The following is an 18,734-nucleotide window of genomic DNA, read 5'->3' on the forward strand; positions in this document are numbered from 1 at the left end:
AGGGTGCAAGCGGCTGATGGTATGAGGTCCGCACCCAAGGAAGCAGAGGGGGGGGGCCTCCAGCGTAGCGCTCAGCACCCACCTTCCAGCCCGTAGGTGGGCGAGACCGTTGTGTCCTCAGGAGGTGTCAGGAGGTGTCAGTGGATCCAGACTGGAGGCGGTGGCCGTCCGGCGGTGCGATCTTCGTTGTTCCGGGGAGGCGAAGGAAGCGTCCCCAAAAGCGCCTCCTCGGCAGCGTCGCCGGCAGTTCCCCCGGCGGATCGCCCGAGGTCACAGGCGGCAGCGGTGCAGCTCGCGGAGCCTCGGGGATCAGGCCGGGAGGCGGCGCCCGTGTGGGGGGGGGGCAGGCCCCTCCGGCCGCGGCACACAGGCAGGCCCGTCGCCCCAGCGCTAGCCAGCGATCGGCCCACAGGCACTCCGGGGAACAGTCTCCGCAGCAGGGGAGGTCTCAGGCGGCCGCGGAAGGCGGCGTAACGGGGACAGGTGCCGGGGCGCCTCGAGAGCCGGCGGCCGCATCAGCAGCGGCGAGGCCGCGGGGGAGGCCGCTCTCCAGTGGCAGCCACGTGGTCCCCAGGCACCGATTCAGCCCAGGATTTCGGGCGGGTGTAGAGGGTGGCCACCGCAGCAAAATCGCAGCAACTGCTGTAGCCGTCGGTCCGGATCAGCGCCGATGCGGGAAGGATTCTGGTGGACTGCGACGGAGCTCGTGGGCTAAGCAGCTATTTTCCTTGGCTGCTCAACAGCGCCCCCTCCACGATTGATTTATCAAGCACCATCAGTGAAACGCAGTCCCTTCTTGGTGTCACACATGGGGAGGGGAGTTGGGGCTTCTCTCATTCACAGGCTTAGAACTGTGAAAAACCAGCGGGTGTTCCACATCCTCGTCCCCGGGGATCCCGTACTCAGGTGGCCCGGGAAGGGCCATCACTTTTGGATCCCGACCCTGCCGGTGGACAAGGGAGGGAGGGTAACCCGGGTAGGGGGTTCTCTGGGAGTGGGGGAGAAACACCTGATGGTGAGACATGGTATCCCCCTTCTCAAATAGCTCATTTAACCCCTGTCCCTACCTATTGTATGGGAAACTACAACTCCCATAATTCCACCCGAATCTAAGTGATTTGCCCGCGGCTGAAAGTACCGCGGCCGAATCGTTCGCATGAGAAAGGTGCGAACTACCAAAAGTTTGCACCTTTCTCATGCGAACACACATACATTCTCTCGCACACACAACACACCCATAACACCCTCCCACCCACACCCCCAACATAAACAAACCCCACTTACCTTCATCTTCACGCTGGGTTCCTGCAGCGCCAGTTCCCTTTCACTTCCGTGATCGTGAACCGGCCCTGCAGGGTCCTTATCTTTTTTTTTTTGTAACGGAAGGCTGCGGGGGTATCCCCTGCTCACTATACCATAAAGTATAGTGAGCAGGGCGAAGTGGGGGACACCCCCGCAGCCCCCGATTTTTGTTTTTTTTGTAACGGAAGGCTGCGGGGGTGTCCCCCACAGCTCCCGCTCACCATACCATAAAGTATAGTGAGCAGGGGTTTCAGGGGACACCCCTGCAGCCCCTGTTTATATTTCTTTTAAACGGAATGCTGCGGGGGTGTCCCCCGCAACCCCAGCTCACTATACCACTTTACAATGCTATCACCAAAGGTTCGAACTTTTGGTGTTCGAACTTTTGGTGGTAACTTTTGGTCAATGCGACCATTTATTTTCGGTAATTTCGTCCTAAACAATTCCACCCCACTTCACTTCTACAAAACTACTGAGACAAGGAAGATGAGGAATAAGGCCAGAAGGATTACCTCATATGTTTTACAAAAGCCCTGTCACGTTAATAAGATCAGGCAGAGTCAGGTACGTAACACCACACACCTGCCACTTGTTAACACTTTGTGTCATGATAAAAGGTGACAAACAAGCACACTCTGAGTGAGGCTGGTTACGAGAAGGAACAACTCTTTCAGAGCTGAGGCGAGCCAGGCTGACAAAGCGGGAAGTACAAAGGACTGTGCGACATTTGCCATGACAACGAGCGAATCTGGTGAGAAAATGACGCATTGCAGAGAGGCTGTAAGCATTCTGAGATGGAAGTTGAAGGAGGGGCATACCTTCCAAATGTTCCAAGGTGGCTCGATTCCCCTCCCAAAAAGGAGATGAAGTCGGGGAGGTGAAAGGGAGATGCTGGCCCCGGCCTTGTGCATTAAAGGAAAGGTGTTGCTAAGAGGAACCCAATTAACAAGATCAGTGATTCTGGTATGTGTTCAAAGCAAACGAGAGAGAGTAACGCGAGTTAAAGCTGAATGCAAAAGACGATTACTGAATGATGAGAAAAGATAAAAGGTAACTGAGTGATCCTGCGAGGAGGGCTCTCATATTCAAAAGACTCTGAACTAATGCAGTTGAAATGATGTTACACGCTAAACTGAATGCTAGAAAGTAATAGCAATTGGGAGCGCAAATTGATCAATTGAAAATCAGACACATGTGAACATTATGAATGCCAAGGCGGCAATAGAACAGAGACATTGAACATTGTGAGAACTACAAGTAGAACTAAAAGAACCAAGAAGCCTTGGTGTTGCAAGTTTTTAATTGTTGTGAAAGCTGGGAAATTGTTCTAAGGAAAGTCGAAGTAGTCATGCAAAGGTCGAAGAAAAATCCTTTGCTGTCTCAGAAGTCTTCGATAGGAAAAGCTAAATTATAACTAAGTGGATTGAAACTTGGGGAAGGGAATCCCAAGGTGTAGAAAAGATAGCAGGCTTGAGTCCGGCGGAGGGAAGCCTGTGCGGTACTGTGATCGATTACTTGTTGCGAAGTGAATTCTACGTTGATGACAATGCAGAGAAAGCCTGAAAGATCTGTTGAACTGTTATGTTATTCCAGTAAGCCAGAGTGTGCCAAAGCTGATAGAACTGTGCCAGCCACCTGTCCTTTTTCACTCCCCCGTGCCTTTGAAGGGGGAAGGGAGTGGTTACTGTGAGAAACCAAAGGGTTTCACCCACTAGTCCTCTGGGACTTGACATCCTGGTGGCCAGGACACAGCCATCGCTTTTGGATCCTGTTCCTGGGGGTCGACCGGTGTGTGAGGATCACCTGGGTGAGGGGTCTTCGGGGAGTGGGGGTTAGACGACCGATGGTGAGACGCAGTATTCCCCCCCTTTCCTGTACCCTTGACCCCTCCTATTTCAGAGGATTCTCAGATGTCCAAACTCCCACCCTTTCTACACAAACACTGGGCAGAGGAAGAGAGCGACTGAGAGTAAAGAGGCTAACCCTTAAACATTTCATTGGACATGTCCCGCTAATCCGGTCAGGCAGAGTCAGGCGCTTGACTTTAACTACATACATGGGACACCCATTATCTCTACCCCCACGGATAAAAGGCAGAACATAGAGACACACTCTGAGCAAGGTGGAACACGAGAAGTAGCAGAATTTACGGGGCAAAGGCGAACCTACTGGAGCAGAGACACGGATCGAGGGACGAGAACCACAGGCATAGGAACCCAGGAGATCCCTGCAGGAGGTTGTTGCCTCCAAGTAATCATAAAATACACAGAGAAGGCCAAATCCCAACCAAGAAGACTGCATTGTGTTCCGAAGTCGCCTACGACCCTCCCAGGTGAACAGAGGAATCTTAAACGCATCACGATAGATAATATTGATCCACTGCTTAATAACAAACTTCTCAATCTTACACAGAACTGTCTTCTCAGGACATGGCGACAATTCTGATAGATAACCTATCCTGCATATCAGAGAAGTTAGCGCCGCTCAAACTAAAAAACATTAAGTCACCTGAACACAAAAGCAAGACCTGGTTCTCAAAGGAGCTTCGAACCAAAAAAAACAACATCAGTAAAGCATTCTTTGCATGGAAAAAGGAATGTAACCCCGTTTGTCTAGTAAGGTATAAAAACCTAGTATGCAAGTATAAAATAAATCTATCCTTGAAGCTAAAAGAGAATATCATAACAACCGGATTAATACAAGGGAAATATTTAGGATCCTAAAGGAACAAGTAAGTACTCCTGCTCCTTTAGACTCCCTAGCGAAAGATGACGCAAACTGGTGTCAATTAATACAAGATGGCTTATTTAATAAGCGTAGAAAAGGTGGGCGAGGGGGGGCCTTCTTTTTTGTTATAGGGGGGCTTGACTCAGGAAGGCGGTTTAAGCATAGGGAGCAGAAAGAGAGTCAAAAGCTACCCCAGGTCAACCGTATATAGTAGGACGGTGAAACAAGTAAAAAGTAAAAAACTGTTGTTAACATCACAGTTGAATTAGGTGAGGGTTAGTAGCATAAAGTGGATCGTATTTGTTCCAAATACTACTGTCAGACTTGTGATGTTAGCAGTTTTTTACTTTTTACTTGTTTCACCGTCCATTATAAGCTAAATCAAGCTTATATGCCATATTTCCAAAATAGTTTTTTCTTGTGTTTTCTTTTGTAAAATAAAATTAAATTTGTGTTTTACAACTACAAGTGACCCTCAATAACTAGTTATTAAACACTAGTTTCCTGCTAACCTAGACCTACCTACTATATACGGTTGACCTGGGGTAGCTTTTGACCTTCTTTCTGTTCCCTATTTAATAAGCTACATAACATTCGGTCGACAATGTTGGAGAAAAAAAACTCCTCCATTCCGGATTGCAAGGTTTCTAACAAAGGGCTCGGTCATGACCCCTCGGACCCCCAATTTGATTTCCACCCCATAACGGTGAGCGAGCTACAAAAAGTCATAGAGCATATGAAACCCTCCCAATGCAGAGGAGATGCTTATAAAGACATGTCCCGGGCGGCTCCTAGACGCTGTGTGTACATTCATAAATACTTCCTTGAAGGAAAGTAGCGTCACAGACGAGATTAAATCTACCATGGTAACCCCCATTCTTAAGAAACCGGGCCTGCCAATGGACAACCCACTTAATTTTTCGCCCCATATCCAATACTCCTTTTTTTACAAAAAATTCTGGACAGGGTTGCATATGGCCAGTTGGCGGAACATCTGGAGCAATATCCTATTCTCCACCCTAATCAGTCGGGCTTTAGAAACAAATTCGGAACTGAAACAGCTCTCATGGAGCTAAAAACTAAACTCTTGGGAGAAATGGATAGAAGGGGCTTGTCATTAATAATCTCATTAGATCAAGCAGCAGCTTTTGATCTGATAGAACATTCCATTCTCATTCCTAGATTACAAGAAGTGGCTAACCTCTCTGCCTCGGCAGCTCAGTGGGTTGCATCTTTCCTGGAGCATAGAAGCAGCAGAGTCTGCTCGGCCTCGGCTAAAGCCACTCCTATATCGATGCTATATCACCCTGCCTTTATAATTTGTTTATGGCCCCCTTCTTCATGCTTGAGGAGGAGAGGGTTGTATTTTCAAATTATGCAGATGACACTCAATGTGTCATCTCATTAACAGGACACCATGAGAGTGATGAGCAGGAGGTAAACAGAATCTTCCTTTTGATAGAAAGGTGGATGTTGGAAAACCTCCTTGCTCTGAACCGTAGTAAGACAGAGCTATTGATTGTTGGCAGTTCAAAGGCTCTAAAAAATCTTAATCAAGCATATAGCTCCTTCAAACTAGGGGACGATGTCATCTCTTCTCTACCGAAAACAAAGACTTTAGGGGTAACCTTGGATTCGACCTGGAGTATGAAGGCTCATGTTTCTACGGTAGTGGCGGGAGTAGTGTATTATGTTAAGCTACTCTCTCACCTGAGGCCTATGATCTCTCAGGAATGCGCTGAGACTATTGCTAGGGCAATAATTGGAGCAAAGATGGACTATTGCTGCAGTCTTCTGCTAGGTATTAGTCAACTTGAACTACGTAGACTGCAGGTCGCTCAGAATTGGGCGGTCAGAGTCGTTCTCAGACTGCCCAAGTACAGTCATATAACAGAGGCAAGGAGATCTCTTCACTGGCTTCCGATAGAATCCCGGATATTATTCAGAGTGCTGGTAATCACATTCAAATGTAGGTTACAAGTTATGCCCATATACCTACAAAGTCATATAAAAGAGAAATGCAATCAACGAACCCTTAGATCTGGAGCACAAAATCTGATTGTGCAGCCAAGAAGCCGGACGGCAAAGGCTGAAAACGGAGCGTTCAATGTTAGGGCTCCTTTTTTGTGGAATAAGCTTCCAGTCAGATTAAGGAGCATGAACTCTTTGCATGCCTTCAAGAAAGAACTTAAAACCCTTCTCATTGCCTGATTCCACAAAACATTATGAACGTTAATGGGTTTCTTGGAATAACACCTTTTATCTCCTATCACATTGCTGCTCAAACTAATTTTTGGATATGATATCCTGGGTTGACCCAATTCAACACTTTTGGGTCCCTCCCATTTCTTCTTTTTCCCATCATTATGGGTGGAAGATGTGACCTTTCTTGTTTCCATGTCTATCTTTCCGTCCCTGTCTTGTCTGCGCCTTTATGCCCGAGGGCCAATAGTGCGCATTACAAATGTAATGTAAAGTTGGGGCGGCGAGGCTAAGCCTGTGGTATTAACCTTGACTTGTGAATTAATTAAAAAGGAAAAGACAAGGAAGGAATGCACACAGCCGGTGAGTTGGCGAGTGAGATGAAAGACCGGTGTGTGTGTGTTAAGGAAAGATTGAAGTGGCAACAATATATCTTACAATTGAAGGCTGAACGTATGTGGATGAGACGCGAATGAAGGCAGACATGTAGCGAACTTTAAAATAACCGATAACTGTGACGCCCACGATACAGAGTAGCGGAGTGGTCTGGCGAAAGGAAGTAGCCTACCCGAAAGTCTCCAGAAAAGGTGAAATGTTTTTGTTATAATGCCACGTAGTGAATGAACTTTAAAAGCTTGATGATTAAGATTGACCCCGGCAAAATGGGAAATGGAAAGTGAATATTGAACTATTGTGCTTATGATGTTGAACTACATAGATCAATAAACACTGGGGCAAATAACACAAGAGTGCGAGCTGAAGGGAATGCCGAAGTGGTCCTGTGAGGTCTACAGTAAAAGACTTGCACATTCGAAAGTCTTCGACAACCGGAAGTGTGAAAAGTTAGGGGAAGGGAACCTCTAACAAATGTGAATAAAGCTTGGGGAAGGGAACCCCTAAAGTGCTGTGATTAAGAGGTACGAGCCCGAGAGGGAGACCTACGTGAACTTTTACCCTGAGCAGTCCAAGCCCGATCGAGGGAGACCTGCGTGAACTATTTGTTGAACTGTGAACCCTTTTGTTGAACTGTGAAAGAAGTTTTTGAACGCTGGAAAAGTGACTAATGTGGAAGGCCAGACAGGCCTTGCTCCACATTTTGAACTGCTTTCTTTTGAGATCCTGAGCCACAGCATGTCATCATGTCTACGGGGACGCCTTACTCCGTGCTGTCTAACGTGGGAAGGAGAGCTGACTCAGTAACTGATTCTTTATATACTAACACTGATTTTCCTTTGCATACATATTCCCCTTTACACACTTTTTGTATAAGAGATAGGGCAGGCATTAGGTTTTGTTAGTATAGGCCATTTTGATTTGACAGAGACTGACTAGGACTGTGTTTTCTCTATTTGATGGTAGAGACAACTACCATTTTAGCTATAGGGCAAAGTAGGAGATTTTCCAAACCCTGACAAATGAATAAAGGTTTTATAAATTGTACCTTTTGTGTCAGTGTCATACTTATGTTTCCATGCCTTCCTTACATTTCTTTTGTGACACTATCTTTTCTTTACTTCCCATTACACACTTGTTACTTGAGAAGGAGGGCTAGGCTTGTTTTCTTTTATTATAGACCTTTTTATTTTGACTGAACTGATGTGGACTGGTTTACCATTTATTTTATGGTCGAGATTACTCCCATGTTAAGATTAGGGCTAGTCAGGAGTTACCCCAACCTTGTTGAAAGTAAAATAAAGGTTTTTGACGCTTACATCTATTGTTCTTGTGCCTAGTGTTGATACCATGCCTTTCTTACAGAACGCTGAGGTTAGATAAGTATCAAGGGAGAAGGGGCAGAGGGAAAGAGGAAGGAGGATACATGCAAGAACCCACACATTGCAATGAAAGGCCACACAGAAATGCAGGGCAAAAGAGCCACATCAAAACAGCACAGTAAAACCATAGAAAGAAGAGAATGGAGGGAGGTACAGCATCATCAATACTGTCAGGAGGCCCACAAGGGCTAAACAGCACAGTAAACCATTAACAGAAGAGAATGGAGGGAGGTACAGCATCATCAATACTGTCACAAAGCCCACAAGGTCTAAACAGCACAGTAAACCATTACCAGAAGAGAATGGAGGGAGGTACAGCATCATCAATACTGTCGGGAGGCCCACAAGGGCTACGAAAAAGACGGGGCTCATGAATGCCAATTCCCAGATTTCCTTTTCAAGTCAAATAAGCTGAACAGAAAATTGATGATCTGAAAAACTAAGGACGTGACGCGGTCTCATTTCTCAGACGCATGGTCGGTTTATCCTGAAGTTCCTGAACCCTTGAAAATTGCTTTGTCCTTCATAGCAGGCTTCCTAGGGGATCCTGAAACCTGTTACCAGTCCTAGATCCACAAGACTTATCAAGCAATTCCTGTTGGCACCACATCCAGCTAAAGGTAGGTGTAGTTCCTGTCAGGTTGAGGTTGAGACAGAAGTAGGCACCTGCCCTTCCTAAAGCCCCAGGCATACTCAGGCCCAGACACCATCCGTCTACAAAGTTTGGGGCTTCTTCTTCATCATGCTCACTATTCCTCTGCTGGCCTCCTTGCCCGAATCTTGTTCCGTCTCCTGAGCCTGCCTTGGGACATCCTGGCCTCCTCCTGCCTTTCTGACAAGTCCTGTTAGGGGGGAGTCCCCACCCTCCTCTTCTTCTCAAGCCCGATCTCACTGCATGTTATTGACTCCTCCTTACTACATCCACCTGTCCCATCTCTCATTGTCCCCAATACCTCCCTAATGTTCCTTGTATTGTTCTTCAACCCCATGAATGAAGCTTCTCTAAGAACCGACAATGTCTGAATGAGCTCTTTCAGTTGTAAAGTTCTCTTCCTTTTCCACTGGGATGGGCTTTTGGTTATGGTATTGAACTGTGTTATGTAATTGTGGTTGGGTTGGGATTTGTTACTGCTCCTAGTGCTCCTTTAATTACTTTGGCAGTAGGGGGGTGGCAGTGGCTTGCATCTGATCTGTCCGCCACATTGGATGCCACTTTAAAGAATTAGAGTCGCCGATTCCTACTCTCGATAGATGCATCAAAAATAAGACATGGTGCACAGACATCCAACTTGCACTATCTAACAAAATAACCACTCTTCAAAAGGCGATTTCTGTCCTGCTCAGCTTATAAAGGATGTGGCAAGAGACCTTGCACCTTTCATTACTAAACTCACGATGCCTCCTTCACATCGGGCACCATTCCTTCTAATCTGAAACAATCTTGGGTACTCCCACTCCTAAAGAAGCAATCCCTAGACCCACCTATTCCTACGAACTACCGTCCTATAACGACGGTACCGTTCCTACTCAAAATACTTCACAAGGCTGCTTATACCCAGATTCAAAATTACTTAGAACTCCACAAGCTTCCAGGCGTTAGACAATCTGGTTTCCGTCCGTTACATGGGACAGAAACAGCCCTCATTGACCTACTAACACAGGTCGATGAGTTGAGAGATGAAGGGCAAACTGCACTCCTCCTACTGTTGGATCTCTCAGCGGCATTCGACCTAGTGGACCACAAGGTTCTTTTGTAATCACTTGGACTCAGCTGCTCATTTCTCTACCGAGGCCATCAGATGGATAGAATCATTCCTGAGCGATAGAACAATGAGGGTCTTCTCCCCTACGGCAGCTGCGGACCCTATCCCAATCACATGCAGTGTTTCACAGGGGTCTTGTGTCTCACCTTCACTCTACAACATATTCACCAAGCCTCTGTTCGATGATCTGGACCTTCTGGGTATCACCTACACGAACTATGCAGATGATACTCAGATTCTCCTCCCACTTTCCGGGGATTATGACAAATATTCAGCATTGGTGAATAGAGTGTACCTCATCATCCAGGCATGGATGGCCACTCACGGTCTATGCCTGAATGACAAGACTGAGCTCATTATCCAGGGTACCCACTATAACCTGAAGAAACTAGGCACTGAATACACAACTTTCACTATCGATGGACACATCATCAGGGTAGCTAAGGAAGTGAAAACCCTCGGCTTCTATCTGGAATCCACCATGTCCTTTGACAAACAAGTCAAATCCTTGGCCTCTACCACCTCTTACACCTGCAAGCTTATCCGAGCAGGCAGACCTTTCCTCTCTAATGACAGCTGCATGATCCTGGCCAAGGCATTAATACTCTCTAGGCTAGATTACTGCAATGCTCTCTACAGCGGCGCTAATAAGGCTATTATCCAGAAGCTAAAAACACTCCAAAATAACGCTCTAAGAGCTGCACTAGGTATAAACAAAAGAGAACATATCTCTGCAACTAGACGTCAACACAAAAGGCTCACCTCCCATAATAAAATTCTTCTAAAAATGGCCTCCCTTACCTACAAAGCTCTAAACAATGCTGCCCCGAGCTATCTCTCAGACAGACTACATAGAAAAACGTCCACCAGACCTACAAGAGTTAGCAATACTCACTGCCTCAATGTACCCAGATACCAACTCACCAAGATTGGCGGTAATAGTTTCCCTGTGAAAGCTGCCAAACTTTGGAACTCCCTGCCACATCAGCTTAGAGTTGACCAACCATACGTACTCTTTAGAAGTAACTACATTAACATCCTTAACTCTTCCGACCACTAACTGTGCCTCACACTAGCCCTACCTATGATACCCCAGACCCTGACCACCGTACACTGTAAATATGATCTCTGTGTCCACCCACCCTCCCGTCCTAAACTGTTCTTACCTGTATACCTGTGTATATGCTTTATTGTAAATCACCTGTAATTATATATGCCTCATTGTATCATACCTGTAATCATGTAAGTTTTGCATTTCCTTATGGCTGCGCCCTGTTACCTATGGGTTAGGTGCGCATTAGAAATTAATAAAAAAACAAACTTCTCCCGCCCTGCTACTCTCTAGTGTTGCCCTACAAGGCACCATTGGCTCCCTTTTTTCTCAGCATGTGAACTGAATGTTGGAAAAACTCTTGGTAAGGTTTTAAAGCCCTACATATGTAGAAGAAAACGGGCCTTATTACAAGTTTGGCAGTGTAGGAAAAAAGTGGTGGTAATCCAGTTACTCACTTTGTTTGGTGGTAACGAAATTACTACCAGTTTTCACAAACAGATGAATCATGCATTTGGAGGCAAAGTGGAGGATTTACCTACACCAAGGTGGGATTTCCCTACCTAAATAAACTAAGGATAGTCGGAGTTAGTAAGTTCAACTTAAAAGTCTGTCTGTGTCCAAAACCTATACTTGCCCTCCCAACTAAAGCTAAACCATGTGTGGGGATATCAGCAACCAAAGGAATAATGTTCAAACAAATGTGCTGAGCTTCTTCCAACTCCTGGCTTACTCTTGGCTCCCTTCCCCAAGTTTAACACAGTTCCACAAAATGGTCTCAGGATTCCTGTCCCAAGTTCAATACAGTTCCACAGAATGGTCTTGGGGTTCCCTTCCTACAAGTAGGCAGCATTTCTGTCTTCAAATTCACAGTGAAATCAACTTGCTTAGTTTGCCTTTTCTTTATGTCACTTGAACAATCTTAGGCAGACCAGCCTCAGCCTTTTCACTTCTCTTGGTTTACTCCAAGTCAGGGTTTCTCGGTCTAGGGTCAGTTGTCGGACCACACGGACTACCCATCACAGGTTGCGCAACCGATACCCCTTGGCATTTTGCAACAGTTCATTCTTTCTCATAGGATTTCCTTGACAACAGAGGTTTCCTTTCTGTATCTGTGTCATAAATCCACATATGTTTCTGTTTCACTTTAACAGCTTCTTGCCTTTACCAACATGTGACCCTCACACACGTTCCTTTGTGGTATTTCTCCTGGTTACCACTTTGCTTTCACACTAGCCAATAGTATTTTGATTTTTACTTGTTTCACTTTGTTTGCAAATGCACATCACTTGCTGTTTCAGTCCTTCGATATACTCATTTCTTTTCCAGAGTTCAGCATTCAAAACTCATTACGTGCTTGGCAACTTGTTCGGTATTCAATAGTTCACGTTTGGTCTCCCGACCCATTTGTCATACATTTTCCCTTGACCGGCATCCACCGCTACACATACAATGCCCCTTGAGCACCCCTGGCATGAGTGATCCTTTCCCTGTCACTGACCGGTGTGCGGCTGCTCCTTCAGGTGCTCTCGTTTCACTCTCGGGTTCTCGCTGGCTCCTCTCTCACTCCTGGGGAGCTCCGGCGAGCAGCGCTTGCTTCCTTCAGATTATCCTGCAGCCGTCAGCGGCCTCAGGGAGATCTCTGAGTTCCCCACTCCCAACGGGGAACACACGGCATAGAGCTCTGCAAAGCTCCCAACCCTTTTGCGCCCCGCTCTGGCCTCTGCATCTTTCGGGCCTCTCTGAAGTAGTCAGTGTCCTTTTCACCGGCCCATAAATTGCCTGCTCCACCTCATATTGCCACGCTCTGCTGCCACTCTGGATCTCGACCTACACTCTGCTTCTGATTTCTCCTTTTATACACTTGCACCCATTTAAGAGGTTGTAGGTGTTGCCTGACCATAGTTAGAGGCGACTGGGAGTAGTACATACTAACTTGTCATTGCACCACTCTGGTACTGAGGCGAGGAAGAGGCATGAGCACATGCCTGACCCTCACAACAGTCCTCATGCCTCTTCCTCGCCTCAGTACCAGAGTGGTGCAATGACAAGCTAGCATGTACTACTCCCAGTTGCCTCTTCCTTGTCCAAGTACTATGGTGATATGCATGTGGAGAAAGGTAACAGCTTATAAAGGCAGTGGGAAGGGAAGGTTGTTCTGGCATTCTGTGCACGGACTTAAGCTTTCTCTGTGTGGCTTCTCTCAGGTATAGTTATATGCTTTTCAAACTGAAGCATTTCTGACATTCAGAGCACTAATACAGTTTAGCTCCTGTGTGGCTTCTCTCATGGGTGGTTAGGCTGCTTTTCACACTGAAGCATTTCTGACATTCAGAGCACCGATACGGTTTGGCTCCTGTGTGGCTTCTCTCATGGGTAGTTAGGTAGGGCTTGTGACTGAAGCATTTCTGACATTCAGAGCACTGATAAGGTCTGTCTCCTGTGTGCCTTCTCTCATGTTTAGTTAGGCTGCTTTTCACACTGAAGCATTTCTGACATTCAGAGCATCGATAAGGTTTGGCTCCTGTATGGCTTTTCTCATGGGTAGTTAGGCTGCTTTTCACACTGAAGCATTTCTGACATTCAGAGCACCGATAAGGTTTGGCTCCTGTGTGGCTTCTCTCATGGGTAGTTAGGTTGCATTTGTGACTGAAGCATTTCTGACATTCAGAGCACTGATAAGGTTTGGCTCCTGTGTGGATTCTCTCATGGGTGGTTAGGCTGCATTTCTGACTGAAGCATTTCTGACATTCAGAGCACCGATAAGGTTTGGCTCCTGTGTGGCTTCTCTCATGGGTAGTTAGGTGGCTTTTCACACGGAAGCATTTCTGACATTCAGAGCACTGAAAAGGTTTGGCTCCTGTGTGGCTTCTCTCATGTGTAATAAGGTTGCTTTTCTGACTGAAACATTTCTGACATTTAGAGCACTGATAAGGTTTGGCTCCTGTGTGGCTTCTCTCATGGGCAGTTAGGCTGTATTTCTGACTGAAGCATTTCTGACATTCAGAGCACTGATAAGGTTTGGCTCCTGTGTGGATTTTCTCATGGGTGGTTAGGCTGCTTTTCACACTGAAGCATTTCTGACATTCAGAGCACTGATAAGGTTTGGCTCCTGTGTGCCTTCTCTCATGTTTAGTTAGGCTGCTTTTCTGACTGAAGCATTTCTGACATTCAGAGCACCGATAAGGTTTGGCTCCTGTGTGGCTTCTCTCATGGGCAGTTAGGCTGCTTTTCTGACTGAAGCATTTCTGACATTCAGAGCACCGATAAGGTTTGGCTCCTGTGTGGCTTCTCTCATGGGCAGTTAGGCTGCTTTTCACACTGAAGCATTTCTGACATTCAGAGCACTGATGAGGTTTGGCTCCTGTAAGGGTGCTCTCATGTTGAGTTGGATATGTTTTCTGACTGAAACGATTATGGCATTCATTGTCCAGGCAAGGTTTCTCTGGGGGTTTCATTTCTCCAGCTTGAATTTGTTTAGCAAGAATGCAATAGCAGAGTGAACCTCATTACAGGGTCAGCCATTTGTTGAGAATGTTCTATATTCATCTCTCAGTGCACTCTTCGTTACAATTCCATTGTACAAAGGAAAGCCCTTTTAAGGAGCTACGATTTTTCACCTCCATGTGTCAATGCAGGTTGTGTTTGACAAGTTTTCTCATTTAGGTGTTCTCAGAAGAATCTTAATGCTTTCACGTCTTATGTTCTTTTCACAATACCCATACTAACATGTTTGTTAGGGTTATTGAATCCAACCTTGGTATGTAGTGTTTTCAAATTCAATGCATTGGTATGGTTTTCTACTATTTGAAATCTTCATAAATAAAAAGCTTTGACTTTTGAATTACATTTTTATCCGAATTCGATCTTGCTTTGGGTCTCCTACTCACTCGTGTATTTATTTGTAACTTTTCAGAAGCATGTCCTTCTTCCGGTTACCTTGACACTCTGAATACAGATTGTAAGCGATAACAGAAATAATGTTCTTAATCCGTAGCTTACTCCAGTCCTGACCAGACTGGGCTTCTAGAATCTTCTATTCCATGAGATATCCGACATCCTCCCTTTTGTTCCAAGTAAACCCATTCTTGAGGCATTTCACTTTTTGTGCAGGCTTTAGAAAGCTGTAAAAGAAAATGGACACATTATCTTTCTAAACATAAAGAACGATTAGACATTTATAGTTTCTTTATTGTTGAAATAGTGTTTTATTGGTTTACATATATTTCACATGCCTTTAAGGCTTCAAATTCTAAACCAAAGTTGTAACACAGCCAAAATGAAGGCTTAAAGTTCCAAGCCAGAATATTGCACCTTTCAGAGCCTCCCATTTCCCTACAAATCTCCTCTGCATTTTATTCAGTCTTTGAGCAATGCCCTAAATGGGTGCAGATGCCTTAGTGACCCCACCCTTCCCTTTTCATTACATAGGGCCTCATTACAGGGACGGCGGTAGGGATTTACCGGTAAAATACCGGTACCGGTAAATCCCTACCGCCTTACTACGAGGTCCCTTTGCGGGTTGGGGGATTTAACGCCTGCTTTTTGCAGGCGTTAAAATCCAACCCGCTAAGGGACCTCGGAGCTAATTACGGCACAGCAAAATTGCGGTGCCGTAATTAGCGCCTTCCCCATTCCCATAGAGCCCTATGGGGCAGAAATGGGAATGGGAAGGGCAATGGCGGAAAGGGGATTTACCGCCCCTCCAACCTTGGAATGGGGCAGTAAATCCCCTTTCCGCCAAGGCGGTGCCGGTATTTTACCGGCATGAGCCATGGCGCTAATAGCGCCATGGCTCACCGCCTACCGGGTAATGAGGCCCATACTCTACAAATACTTGCAATGTTTGGAATTTTAATGCGATCTCCCAGCACCCGTCTTGTCTCGTTCGCCCAGAGCTCCTCTTTCAGCCATTTCAGAAATATACTGGGCTTTCCCCAATGTCTTGTATCCAAATAAGAGTGCTCTTGCTCTACCTGGCAACCCATGTATTCAAATCCAACTCTGATTAAAGATATTCCATGCAGGAGACGTTCCCCAAGCCAAGGGATCTGCTCTAAAGTGTGTCCTCTATGCATTTCAGTCAAGTGGCTGCAGTACATTTTATCAAACGACCACAGACCATTCATAATCAGGGAGGTGTTTATTGTTTCAGACTGATGATTAACCCATATTATTTTAGAGCTTGGTATTGCTACATTTTACAGAGTACAACTCAATATATGAGTTATATTAATGTTCGTATTGGTTCATTAATTGGGAACATTTCTGAAGACAAATGAGCATGCTTTGCAAGCTTATTGGTACTGTGAAATAAACATTTGCGTATCGCAACCATTGAAGATGTTTTTGCCTACATTTTTGGGTGGAAATTAAGGCCTTATTAAAATAATTTCCGATGTCAGCCAAAAATAAATTAAAAAGAAGAGTGTCCAGGATGCAACCTTGCTTTAGGCAACTGCTCATGTGACTATTGTCTTCAAGCTCCACCCCCTTTAGTATCTAGACACCCCTGTAGTGGTGCAGTAACTAAAGCCAGTATTTTACCCGATACACATGATAAAACGTGTCTGAGAAATCTGTAGATGGAGGATATACTGGGTGTCAGAATGCTGCCTTACCTGAGGACCCACTCACCCCACTGGTGCTTGGGTGTAGGGGGTTTCAGTCTTGTTGCCACATTCGCAAGCTTGGGAGCCGCCATGTTTTTCAGTCTGGGCAGGTGTGGGGGTTGGGGGGAGAGACCAGCAGCACAGTTCAACGCATGCGCTTTGCATGGTCCGTTGCTCTGGGCAATGGTCAGGCCGGCTGGGAGGCTCATTCTCATGTGAGCCACCACAAAACCTGAGGAGTTTCACAGGCCTTTGTGCCACAATTGCCTTCAGTCTGCATTGTGAAGAATACTGTTGACGTTTTCTGCCTCCTGCTGCCTTGTGCCCGTTTTGCCCAGGGGCCTCCTTGCCTCTGCTCCGCCCGATTTCTTCTCTTTCGAGTAATTTCTTGTTTGCCCTGGGTCTCCCTGGCCCCCTCCACCTGTTCCTTCCTTGGGGCAAGCTTTTTCTGTCCTTCCATTTTGACTCCCTTCTTTCTGGATACCCACAATCAGTGTCTATGGCTGTTCCAATATCATGTTAATGCGTGGGTGGCTGGTTTTTCCTGGTGGGTGGGGGAGGGAGGGGGAGATCTTCCACCTAACAGGACTGGGTCATTCAGTACTGGATCCCGGGAGAGAGGGATTTCTATTCCCCACACGGTCCTTCCACAGGACCAGACTAGACTCCAGGCCCTAGAACACTACGCTGGACCATCAGGATACCCGGCTATCTGGTACAAGTGGACAACCACAAAACTGACCTCTCAGAGATCAGTACCCCCAACCAGGTGGTTCAACGCCAACCTCAAATCGTAGAGGCACTCCATAACAAACCTTCGCCCTCCATGTTGTTCTCTCACCCCCTATCGTCCTCACTCATCCGCAGCACCCTCCCCAGCCAGGAAACGCCCTCACTATTATCATTCCAGGGAGACCACGAATAGCGATACCAGCCATTCGCAATGGACAAAGAAAAAGAACAATTGCAGTCGAACTGCATCCAAGATACGGTACGTATCCCTTATACCACGCCTGGAGATGCAGGCAGCAGGCACGGCCACCCATCCATGCACCATAGAATGCAGCTATGGCTATGCCATTCCAGTCTAGCAGCACATATAGCCGTCCACACTGAAATCCCTGACATACCTCTACACCTCTGCCACTAAATACAGTGACTATCAATGAAAACAAAATTCGGTCTAGCTGGGCACACATCGGATCTTCAGCACTAGCACACTATCTAAACCACCAACAGCGCCCACCCACGTGCCTGACCTTTGGGCTGCTTACTGGAGCCTAGCTAGCCACCCAAGTCCTGAACCGGCAAAAAAGCACACACTTATCTCTTAATCTAAACCCTTAGAACTGGCTACACATGGACTGCGGTCACCAAGGACATTCCAACCACAAGCACATTGAGGCCATACAAATGGGGAAAGAGCGCTATATAAATACCAAATACAATACAATAAGGAGTGGGCTGCTTGACAAGTTGTGACACCTTGGAAGCATTATAGGCCCTATGGGATGAACTGCAGGCTCTCCAAAAAGAAGTCATACCGATGCACAGATCTTAACTCGCAGTACTGCACTACTGTTAAAAGATGCCATCTCAAACGCTGGCTACTGTTAGGGAGAAGTCTCTGTTTAGGCTGAATTTCCCAAACCTAGTGAGTCCCCCAGCAGCTTTGCTGGATTTTTGGGGCTTATTTGTTTCTCCTGCCAAGAGTGAGACTCTTTTTATCCCATTCTTGGACATAATTTCAGATATCCTTTAACTTTGTAATGTTTTTTATGGGCTATGGGGTCTTTTACTCCATAGGGTTTCATGTTTTTACTATGTGTGTTACACAGCACCCTCAGTGCAGTAACACAGGGGTGTCATAGTGACTCCCCAACATAGACTCCGTACCCTGGGACTGACTACTGTCTCCCAGGGTAGGTAAAGTCACCATTGGCTTTACTAGACCCAAATTCTGAACAGAACCAGTACAAACCATCTTATTGTGGAAGTACTGGTAGGGGGAATTATATTGCCCCTGGGTCTGTTTTTCGAGGGGGCACTGTGCAGTCCTCCCTCGTCGAGTTTCTGGCTGGTGGCAGTGATTACCACGCGAGAATATTCCGTAAGAATATTCTCTATGGGATTTTCCCATAGGTTTTTAAACGCACCACTTTTTGGTGCAATGTTAAAGATACCGCCGGTTTATTTATTTAATATTAATTCACCGGTTGTACTTTTTCGCCAGAACTCGGTTTTAAAATGGCGTTTGTGTTCGCCTCTGTAACTCCAACCCAAAGGTTGAGCCCTTTGTTCC

General features: G+C 46.2%; 1 protein-coding gene across 1 annotated transcript in view; it reads right to left on the reverse strand.

The window, feature by feature from the left end:
- Positions 1-12,876: 12,876 nt before the first annotated feature.
- The window catches only part of LOC138452963 (zinc finger protein 84-like), a 93,558-nt gene continuing 87,700 nt past the window's right edge, over positions 12,877-18,734 (reverse strand). Inside the window, exon 3 of the mRNA XM_069605333.1 lies at positions 12,877-14,944. Within this exon, the coding sequence (XP_069461434.1) occupies positions 13,076-14,278 (1,203 nt within the window). The 5' untranslated portion in view covers positions 14,279-14,944 and the 3' untranslated portion in view covers positions 12,877-13,075. The remainder of the gene's footprint in view (positions 14,945-18,734) is intronic.

Source organism: Ambystoma mexicanum, chromosome 4p, assembly GCF_040938575.1.
Source record: "Ambystoma mexicanum isolate Mex_15411 chromosome 4p, UKY_AmexF1_1, whole genome shotgun sequence".
NCBI lineage: Eukaryota > Metazoa > Chordata > Amphibia > Caudata > Ambystomatidae > Ambystoma > Ambystoma mexicanum.